At 39.5% G+C, this 19,156-nt stretch overlaps 1 protein-coding gene across 1 annotated transcript in view; it reads right to left on the minus strand.

The window, feature by feature from the left end:
- METTL25 (methyltransferase like 25) overlaps positions 1-19,156 on the minus strand; it is a 1,435,064-nt gene that overhangs the window by 327,816 nt on the left and 1,088,092 nt on the right. The window contains exon 10 of the mRNA XM_044088437.1: positions 9,879-9,953. Coding sequence (XP_043944372.1) covers positions 9,879-9,953 — 75 coding nt within the window. The remainder of the gene's footprint in view (positions 1-9,878; positions 9,954-19,156) is intronic.

Below are 19,156 nucleotides of genomic sequence, written 5' to 3' on the forward strand. Positions count from 1 at the left end.
AGTGCAGTTCTAAGTTTAACATGGCAGCAAATTCCACAAGACAGGAGTTTGACAGGAATGGTGTATATCTCAGATGCCTTTAATCTTATCCTACAAATCAGTATCAGGTCTTAATCAACTAAGCAAAAATGAACATGACCAATACAGTGTTAAAAGCTCCAAAAGACAAACGGCATCCAGGTCATTTAGGGTGCAGGAGATAAGTACTAACACCTTAAAGTTCAACTTAAAAGTCATTACAAGCTCTGTAAAAGAGATGTAATTTAGTCAAAATGTGAATATCCTATGAAGATCTTATCAGCAGTGTTCACAACATGTATCTTTTCGAGGTGGGCACCTGAAAGCTCCAGAAACAGGGCATAATAATAATAATAATGAAGATGTGTTGAGAATACAGCATATACGACTGCTACAAGGCCCTCAGATGGAATGAAAAGCATGAATTGGGTGAAATTATAAAGATAATAATATTAGGTTTGGATTTTAAGTGTTCAAGCATCTCCCTTTTGTATAGAAATTGCCAAGGTTATACAAGCTACACACAAATGGCCATCAACCACCTACCATAAGTAATTATGAGAGAACATGAATGTGCCGAAACGAACAGTAACATATACTACTCTGTTTTGGCAGGGTTGAGTTTGAGATGATTTACTGGCATCCAGTTCAGAATGTCAGTCAACCAGCCACACAATTATGTGGAATGCAGAGGTATGACTGCATACCTCATTACAGCCAAAAGAGACGGCCATTACCTTCTAATAGGTTCTCTGTGTGAAAGAGCACACACTATAAAGAACAATGGAGACATGCAGGACCCTGCCTCACTCTGGATTTCCCAAACAACAGTTTATGCCAGATAGAACCTTCTGGGGGGTGGTCAGCAAAGGAAGAGGCAAATCAATGTTCCGTGGGTATGTGTACACCTAATATTTTGTGTTCTGTGCGTGTGTGTATATTTAGTGCCTAGAATGATAACTACAAGCAGTCAATGGGCTACTAAGAAATAATTTGATGCAAGATCTAACATTCTAAGCAAATAATCTGATATTGCTTTATTTACATGCAAACACTATCACAATTGAATCTTCTTAAGAAACACTTTCTCAGTGGCTAAATGTGACATCTAAATGTGCAGTCCACAATTTAATTATCGAAATCTCCAACTTATGCAGCTGTTGTGCATATAAAGATGAGTTTCCAATTCCTTCATTTACTAAATATATATATATATATATATATATATATATATATATATATATATTACCAAGGATCAAATGGTGGAAATTGAAAAAGGGTAATTGTGAGGTGGAGTTCAGGGAAGAGTTAAGACAGGCACTGGGTGGCAGAGAAGAGTTACCGAATAGCTGGGTAACTACAGCAGAGCTAGTAAGGTGGACGGCTAGAAAAGTGCTTGGTGTGACATCTGGACAGAGGAAGGAGGACAAGGAGACCTGATGGTGGAATGAGGAAGTACAGGGGAGTATACAGAGAAAGAGGTTGGCGAAAAAGAAGTGGGATTGTCAGAGAGATGAAAAACGTAGACAGGAGTATAAGGAGATGAGATGCATGGCAAAGAGAGAGGTGGCGAAGGCTAATGATAAGGCGTATGAAAGGCTGGACACTAAGGAGGGAGGAAAGGACCTGTACCGATTGGCTAGACAGAGGAACCGAGCTAGTAAAGATGTGCAGCAGGTAAGGGTGATGAAGGATAATGAGGGAAACGTACTCACAAACGAGGAGAGTGTGTTGAGCAGATGGAAACTTTGAGGTGCTGATGATTGAAGAGAATGAGAGGGAGAGAAGGTTGGATGATGTGCAGATAGTGAATCAAGAAGTGCAGTGGATTAGCAAGGAGAAAGTAAGGATAGCTAATGAAAAGGATGAAGAATGAAAAGTCTGTTGGCCCAGATGACATACCTGTGGAAGCATGGAGGTGTTTAGGTGAAATGGCAGTACAGTTTTTAACAAGGTTGTTTAATGAAATCTTGGAAAGTGAGAGGATGCCTGAGGAATGGAGAAAAAGTGTTTTGGTACCGATTTGTAAGAATAAGGGTGATGTGCAGAGCTGTAGTAACTACAGAGGGATTAAACTGAACAGTCACAGCATGAAGCTATGGGAAAGAGTAGCGAAAGCTAGGTTAAGAAGGGAGGTGATGATTAGTGATCAGCAATATGGTTTTATGCCAGGAAAGAGCACTACAGATAATGTTTGCTCTGAGAGTGTTGATGGAGAAGTACAGAGAAAGTCAGAAGGAGATGCATTGTGTCATTGTGGACATAGAGAAAGCATATGACAGGGTGCCTAGAGAGGAGTTGTGGTATTGTATGAGGAAGTCGGGAGTGTCAGAGAAGTATGTCAGAGTGGTACATGATATGTACGAGGGTAGTCTGACAGTGGTGAGGTCTGCAGTGGGAGTGACGGATGCGTTTAAGGTGGAGGTGGGATTACATCAAGGATCAGCTCTGAGCCCTTTCTTATTTGCAATGGTGATGGACAGGTTGACAGACAAGATTAGACAGGAGTCCCCGTGGACTATGATGTTTGCAGATGACATTGTGATCTGTAGTGAGAGTAGCGAACAGGTAGAGGAGAACCTGGAGAGGCAGAGATATGCTTTAGAGAGAAGAGGAATGAAGGTCAGCAGGACTAAGACAGAATATATGTGCGTGAATGAGAGGGAGGATAGAGGAATGGTGAGGATGCAGGGAGTAGAGGTGGTGAAGGTGGATGAGTTTAAATACTTGGGATCAACAGTTTAGAGTAATAGTGAGTGTGGAAGAGAGGAGAAGAAGACAGTACAGGCAGGATGGAGTGGGTGGAGAAGAGTGTCAGGAGTGATTTGTGACAGACGTGTACCAGTAAGAGTGAAAGGGAAGGTCTACAAGAGGGTAATGAGACAGCTATGTTAAATGGGTTGGAGACAGTGGCATTGACAAAAAGGCAGGAGTTAGAGCTGGATGTGGCAAAGTTAAAGATGTTAAGATTTGCACTGGGTGTGACGAGGGTGGACAGGATTAGGAATAAGTATATTAGAGGGTCAGCCCAGGTTGGAAGGTTTGGAGACAAAGCCAGAGGCAAGATTACGTTGGTTTGGACATGTGCTGAGGAGGGATGCTGAGTATATTGGGAAAAAGATGCTAAGGATGAAGCTGCCAGGTAACAGGAAAAAAGGAAGTCCTAAGATAAGGTTTATGGATGTGGTGAGAGGACATGCAGGTGGTTGTTGTGACAGAGCAAGATGCAGAGTTTGGGAGGGTGGCCTAATGGTTAAGGTGTTTGCCTTACAACCACAAGGTACAGGGTTTAAGTTTCACAAGGGATAATTGGCTAGGCTTAAAATGGATCACAAGGGCAGTTAGCCTAGTACTAATCTATCAGGCCAAGTGGTACAGTGGTTAAGGTATATGCATTTCAACCACAAGGTGTAAGGTTTGATTCTCACCCCTGGAAAGAGCTTTACAGATTGAAGATGCAGATTTACACCCCTGGGATCACTTCAGTGGCTCTGCTTGACAGAGAATCAGTTAATTAATCAATGGGGCGGCGAAAGCCGACACACTCTGGTTAGGCTTATAAATGCCCTCGGGCAGATAGCCTAGTATCTACCTATGAACCTATGCAAAGGACAGGAAGAAATGGAAACAGATGATCCACTGTAGTGACCCCTAATGGGAGCAGCCGAAAGAAGAAGAAGAAGAAGATACACATAGAGAGAGAGAGAGACACACACACACACATATATATATATATATATATATATATATATATATATATATAGACACAAAGTACAAAAAGAGTAAATTGTTGATTCATGAAGTTCAACACCATAAACGAATACTGCAAGTTAAGTTAAAGGAATAATATGACTCTAGTATACTATATAGCTTCATTTTAGAATCCTCACTGTTCTGATGAAGAAGAGGCACCTTTAATCAGTGGTAGGGTAGGATGCTTTCCATGTGGCTCATGCTCATCATGTGCTTATATCGTTAAGGGGAAAACCTTTTCATCTAGAAATACTACTAAGATCTATAACATTAATTGTTTTACAACTTATACAAGTGATTCAGTTGTATATCTAGCAAAGTGGGCATATGGTGCATTTATGTAGGCCAGACTACTTACCGGTTTCACTGCATATCAGTAATATAAAATGTTGTAGGGACTGTCGTGCAGTATACAAACATGAGGTTACATATAAACCATCTACTTTTCATTTACAGCCATCAATGGGGCTTGTCATTCTTACAAAAAAAAAAAAAATCAGAGAGAAAAAAAAGACTGCTGCATCAAAAGGAACAAAGGTAGATTCTATATTCTATATTTAGGTGCTTTAAAATTACAGTGATTGAATAAGTCCTTTAGAAGGTTATTACAAATGATATTCAGTAAAAAATTAGGCCTGTAGAATTCATTGATAGGATACATGTTTCTATCATAACTATACAATGTACTTATTGTTACTTGTGTGGATTCCTTGGTGGATGGTGTTAAAATAATTTTCTTCAAAAAATGCACAATTTGATGATCAAGTGAATAATGGATGAAAAAAAATATACGACCTATAATTTCCTTTTAAACAGGAACCCTTTTTTTAGTTCATTTACGCAATGAAGAGGCCTGAGTTAAGAGCAAACCTGGTTTGCTGTTCCCTTATGGTGCTCGACTTAAGAGTTTGTTTATTTTATCTGTACTTGTTTTCTAGGGTAGAGCAATGATCTTTATAGACCTTTTTCAGATTCAGCCCAGAAGCCATGTCTGGTTAAGTGACTTGCTCACAGTCACACAGTTAGGCAATGGAGGCTGAGGAAATCAAACCTTGTACCACTGGAGCACAGGGAACAGCTCATTAACATATATTTTGGTGCTGCCCACTCACACAGACACAACAGAACAGCTATAATAGTGCCAGTGCTTGGCATGTTAATTACAATATGGTCAGCTGTCTGTGATCATTTTCTCTATTACTCACCCCTTCAGTTAAGAAGCATGCTTGTACCAGCACTTGGGTTGCCTGCTGTCTCATTACATCAGTTGCAAATGTAAAGGTAAAACTTCAAAGCAAATCTGTCTTTTTTCCCTACTTCCTGTCTGAAATTTCAAGAGAAAAAAGAAGCTGAAAGTTCCTTAATCTTTTGTATGCAGAAGTTGGATGCCTTCTGCTTCTTTTCAAGGCTAAATAAAGTCATTCTGAAAGGTTCTGATGACCATTTTCCTATTGGAGGTCTTCAACAATCCCCCTTCTTCTTGTTCAAGGTGTAAAACACAGCACATATACTCGCCTTACTCCCATAGTATTTGGTAGCTGATGTTATCAGACACTATTAGAGAATGAATCTAAGCTCTCCTTGTGTAGTTACAGCACAGACACCAACTGTTCACCTCTCCTCTCCTCATTAGTGCTACATGGGGTGCAGTTTGGGAAGCTCGCCATGTAGTAACACTTTGAGGATGGTGTCACCTCCACTCGGTTCCTTCACAGGACAGTCCTCATACACAGGTCTGTTTCACAATCATACTCCCTTTTGGCAGGGAACAATTAGACATTAGTCTGCAAGCAGCTATAGCTAACCAAAACATAGTCTCTGTCACTTTAAAAAAATTAAAAGAATGCAATTTCTCATTAATAAAATTACTAAGCTCCATCATTCCAACTATCTTATCAGCATAGCTTAAACTCAGCTTCAGTCCTGAGTCTCACTGGTTTGTCTAATTCTTTAACCAGTGAGGCTCATGATCACAGCAGCATGTGGGGGAAGGAAAGCTCAGGTTATTCTCCAAAATGAACCACTGCTTACTGACTACTGCATTTTGTAGTGCAAGCAACTCCCACAAAGTTCTCTTTTACATATATCAAGTAGAGTGGCAAGATGCAACAGCAGGCAGAACTGCCTAAATATTTATGGGCATTATCAATGTTTTGTTGGGTTGTTTTAAAATACAGCTTAGCAATTTTTTTTTCTCATTTTACTGAAGCTACAACTTTTAAGCATGCTCAATAAGATTTCTGCAGATTGTGCAAACTACAGATGGGAAAAGAAATGGGACATTCATCAATAAACAATAATAATAATAGTAATAATAACAATTTCAGACCAACAAAACTAATTAGCTGAAAATCTAAAGAGACAGCATAGCACCAGTCACCACAGGAAATAATCAGTCTACTCAAAGAAAGACAGATAATATTTGCATATGCTGGTGATATACAAGGATAAAGCCCTGACAATGGCCAATGTGACTGGAGTCCGAACAGTGTGACAGGTGGTTGATGGCACAGACAGGAAGGATAGGCAAGCCCATCCCATAATGGAGGGGGCTATGCAATGAGTGTCACACATGAGCAAACTGACTTCCCTGTTGGAGAGTGGAGAAACAACTTCATGGTGCTTCTGGCAGGATGGGTGCGGCAATCCTGTTGCCATTAGAGCTTTGCAGCTGTGAGTGATAGTTCAACACAAGTGCCCATCAGACTCCTCAACCATGGGCTGTCATTTGGTGGGTGCACAAGGGTATGGCATAAAAAAAGTCCAAACCATCTCTAATAACTTTCTAAATGATGACCTCTCCCTGCCTACCCTATTCCCTGGTAATGAAGGCATGAATTGGTCATTTGGCTTGGAAGGGGCTGATGATCGGCAGACAGTGGGGAGGGGGGATGAGAGATAACCTAAAAGTACAGTTGTGCAAGAACTTATCATAACAGTAAATATCCCACTGATCACAGTTGCAGTATTCCAAAATGGCTGGGTATTTTCACGAAATAACCTAGACATCTGGCCAGGGTACCAAAGCCAAAAGGATCTACAGAACGATATGTCTGATGTATGACCTAAGCAAATGGGTTTAAGGGCACATAAGTGGACATATGAATGTTACAACCTCAGACTATCTCAAAGCCAGTAGACCTAGAGACACCTGAGGAAAGATAACATAATAGGTAAAAGGTCAGCTAAGAGATGGCAAGGTAAAGAATGGCTCCCCCTCAGTCCATAAGAAAATAATGGGCAATACACAGGAAAAAAGGAGGGACAGGGTGGGAAGTAATACTGCAACAATGATCAGTAGGTCATTCATTGTTATGGTAAGTTCTTACACAACTGTAATATGTCCTTCCTTAGATCACTGCTGCAGTATTCTAAAACTGTTGGATGATTCCCAAAGTATATCTTGAAAGGGTGGATGGATCGGGCATAAGATAACTGTCAATTAATCCAGAGGAAATAGATCTGGTAAAAGAGGCTCTAGATCCACAGAAAACATCTATCATATAATGTTTAGTAAAAGTATGCAGAGAGGATCAATTGGCTATCTCAAGAATAGCTCTGGAATCAATTTCTTTGTAAAAGGCTCCACAAGAGGCAACTGCTTAAACAGAGTGGGTTTCAACTGGAGAAGGTAAGGGTTTACCATGGTGAATGTAACAAAAACAAATGGATTTAGAAATCCAGTTTGCAACAATGCTTAGAAACAGAGTTGCCCAAATTGATCTTCTGGAAGGAAACAAACAGTTGGTTAATCTTCCCAACGTCTGTAGTTTTATCCAAGTAAATTTTGAGTTGCCTGTGCACATCCACAGAATGAAGGATCTTTTCACCCTTGTTGTGAGGGCTAGGGAAGAAGGTTTGAATATTTATGGCCTGGTAGAGGGACAACTCATTGACAACCTTAGCCATAAAGGAGGAGTTGTCCCTCAGACAAACCCTGTCCTTATGAAAAATAAGGAAAGGAGGGGAAGCCATAAAGGCTTGAAACTCAAAAACTCTTCTAGCAGAAGTAAGGCCCAGTAGTAGAATGGTTTTCCATGTATAGAATTTCACAGATGTGGAAGCCACTGGCTGAAAAGGTGGCCGAGTAATTTTTCCAAGACAAAGTTTACATCCCACGAAGGAAGACAAGCCTTCATCGTAGGGTTCAAATTAAGTACACCCTTGAGAATCTGTTTTACCTCAAGCTTAGAAAGCAATGGTACGTCTAAAGGCACACATGTGGAGATGGCAGATAAATATGCCTTAACACAGTAGCAGACTAGATCCACTCTAAACAGCTCACACAAATAAGAGAGAACAGCTGAAACCCCCATTTTATTAGGGTTCTGCTTGTTAGTAAGACACTAGGCAGAAATTATTTTCCATAATACTTTCTAGTGGTAGGTTTCCTTGACTCCTGAAGAACCTGTAGCATGTCCTCAGAAAACTGATGTCTGAAAGGGATCAGAATCCTACCATCCAAACTATCAGGCTGAGAGAAAAGAGGGTGGGATTAAGTAAATAGCCCTTGTTTTGTATGAACAATTGTATTCGGTAAGTTAACATGCGGCAATGACCCCTGACTAGATGATAGAGAAGGAAAAAACAGTGCTGCTTGGGCAAAAAGGGAGTCACCAGCAAAATGTCTGGCTTGTTTCTTTGGATCTTTAATGGAACTTTTGGGATCAAACGAAGAGGGGGGAAGTCATAAATGAATTAGCACTCCCAAGGAAAGGACATGGTGTTCATCCTTCAGGCCTGAAGGCAAGTAGTCCTGGAACAAAACAGTTACAGCTGCTTGTAGTGAATGGAGGCAAATAGGTCTATTTCAGGAATACCTCATTTGTGGACTATGTCTAGGAAGACCCGCTTGGTAACTGTTGTATCTGCGAAGATCTTGAAGGGTCCAGCAAAGTGGGAGATCTTAAGGGTCTGAATGAGTACTCTCATTTCTTTCATACTGATGTATTCTATCCTTTGATTTTGGGTCCATTGACCCTGGACTATTTGGGGTAACCTGTTCATTCCCCCCAAGCTAGGTGTGAAAGCATCTAGGTGCAAGTCCTTTGAAGAAACCAAGGGTTTGAAAGAAGGGCTGGGTTGTGCCTTACCTGAGATATCCTGAGATAGCCACCAAAGAAATTCTTTGTTCTGAAAGGGGAAAAGTGGGATTTGAGTGTCCAAAGGGTGACAATGTTGAGACCAGAAACATTTTAGGTACCAATGGTTGTTTCTCATATACAGTTTTCCAAATGGGGCCATTGAAAGAACACTGCCATAAACCCCAGACCCCTGAGAATTTCCCTTGCAGTTTAGGTTTGAAGAGGCAGAAAAGGCAGAAGGGACTGAAAATACATGGAGAAGCAGTGAACATTACCTTGTGGGAGAAAAGCCATCATGAGGCACGTGTTTAACCTGCACCCTGAAAAGACCAGATGCTGGATGGGGGTCACGTCTGACTCTTTTATATTTACCATGAACTCCTGTCCCTGTAGAAGACAGAGAATATAGCTGAGAAGCTTTAACAGAATTTTCTGAAAAGATACCTTCATTAGTAGGTTGTTGATATATGGGAATATCTGAATTCCTTGAGTTGTGAAAAAGGCGATAGTGGGAGATAGGCATTTTGTGAATACACTCGGGCTATAGATAACCCAAAGCGTAAAGAAGAGAACTGAAAGTGTGATGAACAAGCTGAAAGTCTTAAAAGCTTACTATAAGAAGGCTGAATAGGGATGTGAAGATTAGTACACACACACACAAGCATGCATGCACGCAAACACACGTACGCACAAACACACACACACAAACTGTCTAGCTCCTCCAGTCAGTACATCAGCATATCAAGGCTCTGAAAACATGATGGAAAAAAATGCTTTATATGGAATGACAGCGGCTTAAATTGAAGGAAGGAAACAATTTAATTATTTTACAGTATTGCATTTTAAATGACTTTAAAACTACTTCTGTTGCTGTATCTGTTAGAATGCAACATGTTCCAAGTAAAGCATCCCACACAGGCAGCATGTCACAAGGTACTTGGCTAAAGGTCTAAGATTTAATGGGATCTTATTTTAGCACTGCACAAAAATACAAAATTACTGTTTCTAATCCTGTGTTTTTACCATATTAAATGCTTCCATCTCGTTCAATCGGGGTCTGTATTTTTCATAATAATCCTGTATTTTTCTGTCTGGAAGCTGTGATTGAAAGGGAAAACAGAGAAGACTGCAATTAGAAAGAAAGGGAAAACAGAAAAGACTGCAATTAGAAAGAGACCATAATTGTTACATGTACATTTCTGATACAACTGCTAAATGCAGCTTGAATGACTTGCCTCAGTTGTTGAAACTTTGAAACAAAATCTGTCAAAGTTAAAAACTGTTACTGCGTATACAGCCACAAGAATTCTGATTCATTTTACATATGCAGCTCTCTTCCATCTAATAGTATGCATTTTTAACATGACAAAGAATTCTGCAACAGCAAAGGAAATCTTGGCCTATTCATTCTACATAGATGGTCACTATTCTATGTCGCTTGCAAATGTTCTGGTCTCCAGTGTTCTTCCTCCTATTAATACAATGACTGGCCACTAATATTCAAAAGCGAGCACGCTGACTGGTCAGCCCGACCAGCATGCCCATTGTAACTCGAGCATATACCAACAGCAAACGTCCGACCTCTAAAGTATCACTGAGCGGCCAGACTTTTTTTTTTTTTTTTTAATTGCTATCTCTTAGACAGACATTCATCTGATGTAGATAAGCGTTACACTAGCATGTCAGTTTGCAACCTTGAATTGCTTGTTCTTGCTGAACACTAGTTTTGTTTATTTCCAGATGAAAGTATATATTCATAAATTTAACAGCTTAATATTTCATAGTTAGAGATTACAGGTGCAGTGCTATTGTTCGGAGGAAGTGGATCAGGTGGACTGCAGGTATGGCCAAAAAGATACGTGAATACTGGGAACTGAAGAACTGGCCATGACACTCAAAGTGTTATGCTTTAGGCTATGAATCCATGACGCAAACTTTTTACTGGAAATGGTTTCTTGTCCAGGCATGGGAGGATGTCAGGGTCAAGAATAGTCTTTTTCAGCTTCTTAACCATTTGAAACTCTCTGTTTTTTAAACACCTTTATTGAATTATCACCTCTGACATAGATACATTTACATTTAAATAAAAGTAATCAAACTGTATTAACAAGTTAAAATTAACAAACATTATGCTTCACATATATTGTTATATATCATATAACCTAAGGAACATTATATAAATTATTCAATTCCTGCCCCTTTTTTTAAAACAAGAAACATCTTTATTAAACCATCACTTATGACATATGAAGTCATAGATTTATATAAATGAAACAAACCAGACCAACACAATGCTAGTTGCAAACATTTTACATCGCAAACCATACTGACACACTCCCAGTTGCAAACATACATCACTTAAACTCTACACAATCGTCAGACATTATACACCTCATTTAAGTCCTGCCTTCTTTTAAACCTCATTCCTCCCCTTATGTATTGTTCCCACAATTGCCATTTTTTTTCCTATGTAGTCTGCTCCTACCTTTTTCTACAGATCTCAATTCCAGCTGTTTTATATCTGTTAGTATATTCGCTACTTCTAATATAGTTGGGTTTAGATTTTAATTTCCATTTTCTAGTAATCGCTTTTTTGGCAACCACCATAATTAGAGACAGCAAAGCCTTACCATGTCTAGGCAATTTTATTCTGTCATAGCTCAGAAAAATCACCTCCCTCGTCACAACAATCTGCCCACCACACATCTTCAACACTGCATCCCACAGGGAATTCTTAAAGTCTGCCAACCCACTGCACTCCCAGAAAATATGTTTCCAATTACCTCTTTTTCTTCCCTGTCACACCTCCAACATTTGTTACCTACCTGAGGAAAAATTCTCTGGAGTCTATGGTGATTTGCAAGCTGTGGCTCTGTGATTACAAAGAGCCTTATTTCTTGACCATTACCACAGTGAAAGTGGATTATACAGCTGAGAAACTGGACCATGGAAAAGCCTGGGGAGTCTTAACATTTAGAGGAAAGGAAGAGAAAGAAGTGACCAAAAAGTGACGAAAGGTATGACATTCACAATCCGGAGAGTTTACAGGTAAACGAGAGACAGGACAGAAATACAAGGAAAATCAGATATGTTTCTTTAGTTTTGCATAACATACCTGATTTTCATTGCATTTCTGCCCCGTCTCTCGTACCTCTAAACTGGATTGCAAACTTTTTTTTTCTTTAAAAAAAAACAAAACAAAAACAAGCAAATAATGAAAGAAGCAATGGAGATCTTCCTTTCTCTGTTGCTTTCTTGCCAAAGCATGGATGTACTGTGTAAGTGACCCATACACATACACAGTATTCGAGCTACCCCAAGACACAAAATTGAAGTGAAAGAACACCACTGCACCATACACAATGACATTATTTAAGAAAAGTATTTTTTCCTAAAATAATGTCATTGTATAATGGCGCTGCCCTTGTGACCAAACCACACCAACTGTGGGTAAATCCAGCATTACACACACCCAGCCATGGGTTATTGCTATAATATAGTACTACCAGTGTATCAACAGTAAAATTTTCCAGATATATGCTCTTCTGATTTTCTTATATTTACAGCGTTCACATTCTTAGTCGGCTTACTTTAATAAATCCTTCTTCCTCAACCACCAAATTCCTTTCCCCACTTGTCAACTGCATGCCCCACTTGACTAGCTGGACCATTTTCCCAATGTGCCCCTGGACCTGTCTCCTGGGGATGGGTCGTCATCAATGGTGGATCAGGCAGGTCAGGGGAAGTATTGCACAGCAGCCTGCAATATCACATATGCTGGCTCTGCACCCCAAGGAGGAGGATTTTTGTTACTTCCTAACTGGCTGTAGCTAGTGATGTTAAATGCCACCACCACATATGATGTCAGCAACTTCAATCCTGACTCAGATGCCATAGTATTAATGGCAATCTCTTCCAAGACTATGGCATACCTCCATCATCAGGGATGTGTCCTTATCATGCACAGAAATTTCACTCCCTCCCAGAGCAGAAGAACCGGCAAATCTGCTCATTCCCACACCTCCCTCCTCAAGCTGCTAACTGATTTTGGGTAATCTAGGTCATAGTAATGGCTGCAACCCTCAAGGCCATAAAGCAGTGGTTTCCCCACCAAACTCCTAAAGCATCTTCATATGGGGAATGTTGATCCTCTACATCAGTGATGGCGAACCTATGACAAGTGTGTCAAAGGTGATACACACCATGACATACTGGATGACATGCCAGCGATCACCAACATCCTTGTTACCAAAGACATTGCTTTTGCATTCACTGCTCATGTGAAGTGCACTAAATTATTTTTTGTGTCAGGAGCTTTTGACACACCAAACCCGAAAAGTTCGTCATCACTGCTCTACATGCAAGCCATGCCTTCAAATCCCCAAGAGGTGTCCCCATCTCATTCTCTTTTCCTTTGAAACTGGCACAGCAGAACCCTCTGAATCAACTTTAGACTTATTTTATGAAGAGCAGTAGAATCAGTAGCTCCCCCAAACCTGGACTGTTTCTGTTTGGTCAATGCTACTTATGTGATGCAACTCCCAAAAATAGACAAAAGACTGCAACTGAGGCTTACCCTTACACTGTGCATTGGAACTAACTCATTCTTCTAGTATAGATTCAAAAATCACAAACCTCAAAAATAAAAAATCTATGAATTAACACATCAGAAATTGGTCTCCTTTATCTAGGTTAACAACAAACACTATAATAAAGCAGATGTTGCACACACCTTCATTAACCATCAGATGTTAAAACTCAAAAATTATCCGATGGTGAGTAAGAACAATTCTAACAGAGAACATGGGTTTCAGCCACACAACTTCTCCAGTTCTTACAACCTCTCTAGTGATCTTGGGGCATACCTCTCAACCTCTCAGCACAAGAGATCTGGACAAACCCAAAAATAATGGAGGGGGCACAGACCCAAAATCAGGGACAGATTTTAAATATTGCTCTTATTTACTACAAAGTTGCTAGAATAATAGGTTTTGCATTAGTGTGCATTTTCTGAAAGATATGAAGCCTGAAACTCAAATGACTGTCATTATTTATTGACTTTAATCCTCAATGATTTATCAGAAAACTACAAATTATGTGAAGCAAAAATCTAGACATTCTGTAAAATCCTGGACAGTTGAAAGGTATGTTCTGGAGTGCCGAAAGACAGGTCTTCCTTCTTAGTAAATAAATGTTCTAAAAAACAACTGCAACAGAAAACCGGCTCAAATTATTTTCGGGGACAGGCTTCCCAATGTACAAGACAAAATTACGCTGCACATTCCCAGTAAACATGAAACAGTGTAAGAAACAGAGCAGCCTCAGACAGAATTTAGTACAACACAAAAGAGAAGACTAAAAGTGGGCTTATAGGTCTACATAGTTCACATATTCATCATGTTTGGCAAGAAGGAATACAGTACAGTGCAAAGGAGTTAAATATATGCATCCAATGACCTGTACACTGTGGAGCTTTCTCTCTCCTGTCTTTTCTTAAACCACTAGGCACACTTGCCTCCTTTTAAAGGGGACAAAGGGAAAGTCACTTGCATACAGTTACACAGAATACCTCATAGGTTTAATATTCTACACTAAACTTCCAGAAAAATAAGTTACTTAGTCGTTTCCTGCACAACCTGTGTCTTTCACCAATTTTCTGCATTTTTTTTAAGCATTTTTTGCCCTCTCTCGTACTTCTGAACTGTCCGGATTTCACTGTTTTTTTTTTTTGTTTTTTTTTCAGAAAAGCAGCAGAGATGTTCCTTTCTCTGTTACTTGCTTTCCAAAGCACGGATGTACTGCATAAATGTGGGAATGCAAGTGAGCAGTACATCAAAAAAGTGGCAGAATGCAGAAGAACACGACAGCGCCATTATACATAATGTCATGGTATAAGAGCAATAACAGGCTTCATGTTTATGATTAAACCACACCAACCTAGATAAGTCTTCAATATACCACACCCATGCTTCAATTATTGTTATACATAAATAAAAAAAAAAAAAAAAAACAATATATATATATATATATATATATATATATATATGAAGAAAAAGAGAGAGGGGCACGCATGCACACACACACACACACACACACACATATATATATATATACACACACACACACACACACACACACACACAGAGACAGACAGATACATACACACACCCACACATACACACAAACAAAACTTCAGACTAAGCACATGCTATAGTGATTTTATGCAGCTACTCAAATAATATTTTTTATGGAATACATTTTTTTTATCCATAACTACACCACTTCCAGCATTTAATGCTTTGGTTAAACTCATGGAAAAATTGATAGTTTCCAAACTTACAATCTCCTTGGAATGCTCTTGTGTCATCACACATCATCATTCTGGACTGAGAATAAGAATGAGTATTCAACCCTTGATGAAATGAATCATATCTGGCTTAGGGCCAAAGATAACATGCAGCTTATGGGAACCATCTTCCAAGGTCACAGTAATACCAATTACACTAACCTATCAAGAAAAAGACTAAGCAGAACAGGAACTGGCAATGACCCACACTTCTTATTTTTAGCTGTTTAAATTATAAAGTAAAGTAAGTCAAAGCATTAAGTTAAGGTATGGATTTTCTGGTTGGCTGGAGGCATAGTACAATGGATAAGGAAATGAGTTACATCCTGAAGACCATAGTTCAGTGCCCACAAGCTTCACCTCTGCAGTGTGTAACTCCTTAAATCAGTGCCCACAAGCTTTACCTCAGCACTGTGTAACTCTTTAAATTAGTTAATCATTCCATCGTCTTCTGGGGTCACCTCCAAAAACAAACAAAAAAATAACTTGTTTTACTCGTTTTAGGGAATTACATATTTGGTGTTTTTATGCAAATCACTGCAAGCATTACCTTCTGAGGGCTCTGTTTTGGTCAAATGATCTGTCCTGATCCTCAAGTACACACAGTAGAAATGGAAAAAAAAAAATCAAACCTTAGTCTACAGAACACTGCAACACTTACTTGAGTTTTAACTCCAATTATTCTACTGCAAAATGCTTTCTAAATAATTACAAGCAATACATCAGCCGAGGTAGATATGACAAGCAATGTACTTTACAGTTAGCAGAATAAATCGGCTTTTTGGTGGATGCTTTTTAAGAAAATGTTAAAAAGAGCCTGGTGAAAGATATTAATGATGGATTGTTTACTTCTTGAAACAAAGTGATAAACAGATCTTTAAGTGTAGTCCATTACTCTAATGTGTGTAGTCAACAAAGTAGAGTTTGCATATACAGAATAAGCAATTGCCCATGTTCCTGGGAAACATGAAAGTCACACACCATACCACCCTCAAAAGCTATTTTTCAGTTCTGCAATGATGCCTATCAGGACAAAAAATGATACTGGCTAACTAGGAAATGCAACCTATCACAGAAATAGATAGGTAACAGACAGAACTGTTCTTATGCATCATCAAAAAACTGTTATTTCTACACTTCCATTTCATACATTTTTCAGTGTCATACTATTCTTAATGCAGGTAGTTATGGCAGTAAAACAAAGATAGAGGGCCACATATGTACATCAGCTACAGATTCTACTCTCTCCTAGGGGTTCCCACACAAAGTAAGAGATATGTATCCTCAATTATGTTCTGAGTGCTCCCCTACGTTTTCAGCCAGTGGGCAGTGTTGCATAATACTAAGCACTGCATCCACTGGGAATCTTACACCTGTGCCCAGACCACATCATCTAGCTACTCTCATTCCAAAAACAAACACTGGTCCAACTTCAACTCCCTCCTGAATCACTGAGGCTCCTCATCCTGATTCAGAAAATTAGCCCTCTTACAAAACTGCTGAGAAATGTAAATGACTGTAACCACAACCCCATCCTTTTGGACATGAATTAAACCACTAAAACACAAGGAATGGTGGTTATCTAGTCTAAACAGTAATCTGAAAACTTTGCTTAGTGACTCCATTCTTACACAAATATCAAGTACTGGGAACACCTACTAAAGTGCAGGTGATATCAGCCAGCCGGCCTCATGATACCAGTCATTGTCACTCATAAACAGCAGCTTAAGATACCCACACACCTCTGCATGGAGACTGCTACAGAAGTACAGGCTACTGACATTTATCCCAGTCATTTCACATTATTTGCTGAAATACTGAAGTGAGCTGTCAGATCACAGCCACAAGAAAATAAAAGGACAACATTTTCAGGGGAAAAAAGGACTTAACCACTGACTTTCTCAAATGGTTACCTTTCTGGTTCTTTCTTAGTATCCTTTTGTGACATTATAAACAGGGTTGGGGATAAAATAGAAGCGTGGAGGGGTCCAATTCTACAATAAATGGTCTTGATTTAATACTGAAAATATGTACGTTGCTCTTACTATGGGAATATAGGGACCAAACAGTACTTATTAGTGACATAAACCATGCATACTCCCACAATATATCCCAAAATACCATATCATCAGAATAAATTAATGCCTTTTACAGGTTTACACAATAAATGGAGCTCATATTAACAAATTCTTATGTACGGCATGTCACATCAAGCATCTCTGTGACAGCAAAGAACTGGCACTGTGTTCAGAGAACAGGATAAAATTCTGCATTATTCCTCTGAGGTTACACTACTTGGTAAATCTCCACTTAAGCGTACTAGTGCATCCAAAGGGGTAATCCCTGTATCACTACAGCATTCCTAATGGAATTCATTTTTTTTTAAATTGGAGACAACTACCACCATAAACCTTTCAAAAGGTACTCCATGACAGCGACAAAGTCCCAGAAATGTTCACTGCTTTCACTATTTGCGGGTAGAGTCACTCTGCTGGTTTACCACTAAGAAGAAACCTGCCAACAGCACCATCATCCAAAAGACACTCTCACAGGGCATATCCACTGGGTTGAGCAATGCCTCAGATTCCTCCTTCAACTTATGAGTAGTCAGAGCCTCCTTAACTGAGGTCAGTATTTCACTGGACTTGCTTACAACAGCTTGGGCAATGTCCTGTTAGTTCTTCCAAGGCACCAGTACAGTTATGAGGCACTGCCTATATGAGCATAAAGAGTCAGGCATATTTAACACACCTCCAAGAAACACAAACATTAGCTGTAATAGAAAGAAGCCTATTAAAAGTTCTTCGCAGAAGTCTTCACTTTATGAAAACATCATAAGATATTACATTTTGGTCATTTAAATACTGTACATTTTAATGTTTCAACAACTGCTGTTGCAAAGAAGGAAAGGAAAATAAAAAGTATATATCCTCAAATGGTTATCTTCTATTTTTAAGCAATGAACTTTCCTTATAAAGGTTGAGGCAATATGCAAAAAGTCTGCACCTCTACTAGCAAAAGTCACCTTTAAGATCTCAGTCTTTTTTCACATATGCTTCTGGTTCCTCTTAAATAGTCAGTCATTCATTCATTCTGCATTTAAATGCTTAATCCAGTTCATGGTCACAGTGTGAGAAAGAACCTATCTCAGCACTCACTGGCACAAAGTACAAGAAAAAAAATCATTGCAGAATAAGTGCACTCACGCAACATGTGTACCTATAGCAATCTAAAGGAACAAAGACTCACCGATGGAATATCTTTAGGAAGAAGGAGGAAATGGGAGGAAAGTATATTTGTGTAAAATCTTACCATAATCTTAGATGTCCTTCTCTTCTATATGCTGCAGTATCCATTACGTGGGGAGTTCGCCGCTGGTTGACGCATAGGTCCAGCTGTTTTACCATAGATAAATGCTACTGTGAAGGTACGTGCGACAGCCTGCATCACCCAGCGTACATTGGCCATAAACAGACATCAGGTATAAAGTGGACGTCAGCATGCACCTACCTCAGAACTGAATGCTGCCAGGCACCAGTCTGAAGGGAGTGAGTACCCAGGAGTCAGGCAAGCATCATGGGGTAAGGCAGGGTCAGAAACTATACTGCAGCATATAGCAGAGAAAGACATCTAAGGTTATGGTAAGATTTTTCACAACTATACTATGTAATATTATACATATGCTACAGTATCCATTACATGAGAGAGAGAGTGCCAAAGCTCATGCTACAGTAGGATTGGGAGGAGGAACAGAGATATTTTCCAAAAAGCCATGCAAAATAGCCCTGGCAAAACCTGCTCTGGACCTGGAAATGACATCAAACATGTAATGTTTGGTGAAAGTGTGGACAGTTGACCATGTGGCTGCCTCTAAAATGGCACCTGTACCCAAGCCTTTAAAGAAAGCTCCAGAAGAGGACACAGCCATAGTGGAATGTGCCTTCACTGGGAAAGG

This window comes from Protopterus annectens, chromosome 11.part0 (assembly GCF_019279795.1).
Source record: "Protopterus annectens isolate FY-2018-M chromosome 11.part0, PAN1.0, whole genome shotgun sequence".
NCBI classification, from domain to species: domain Eukaryota; kingdom Metazoa; phylum Chordata; order Ceratodontiformes; family Protopteridae; genus Protopterus; species Protopterus annectens.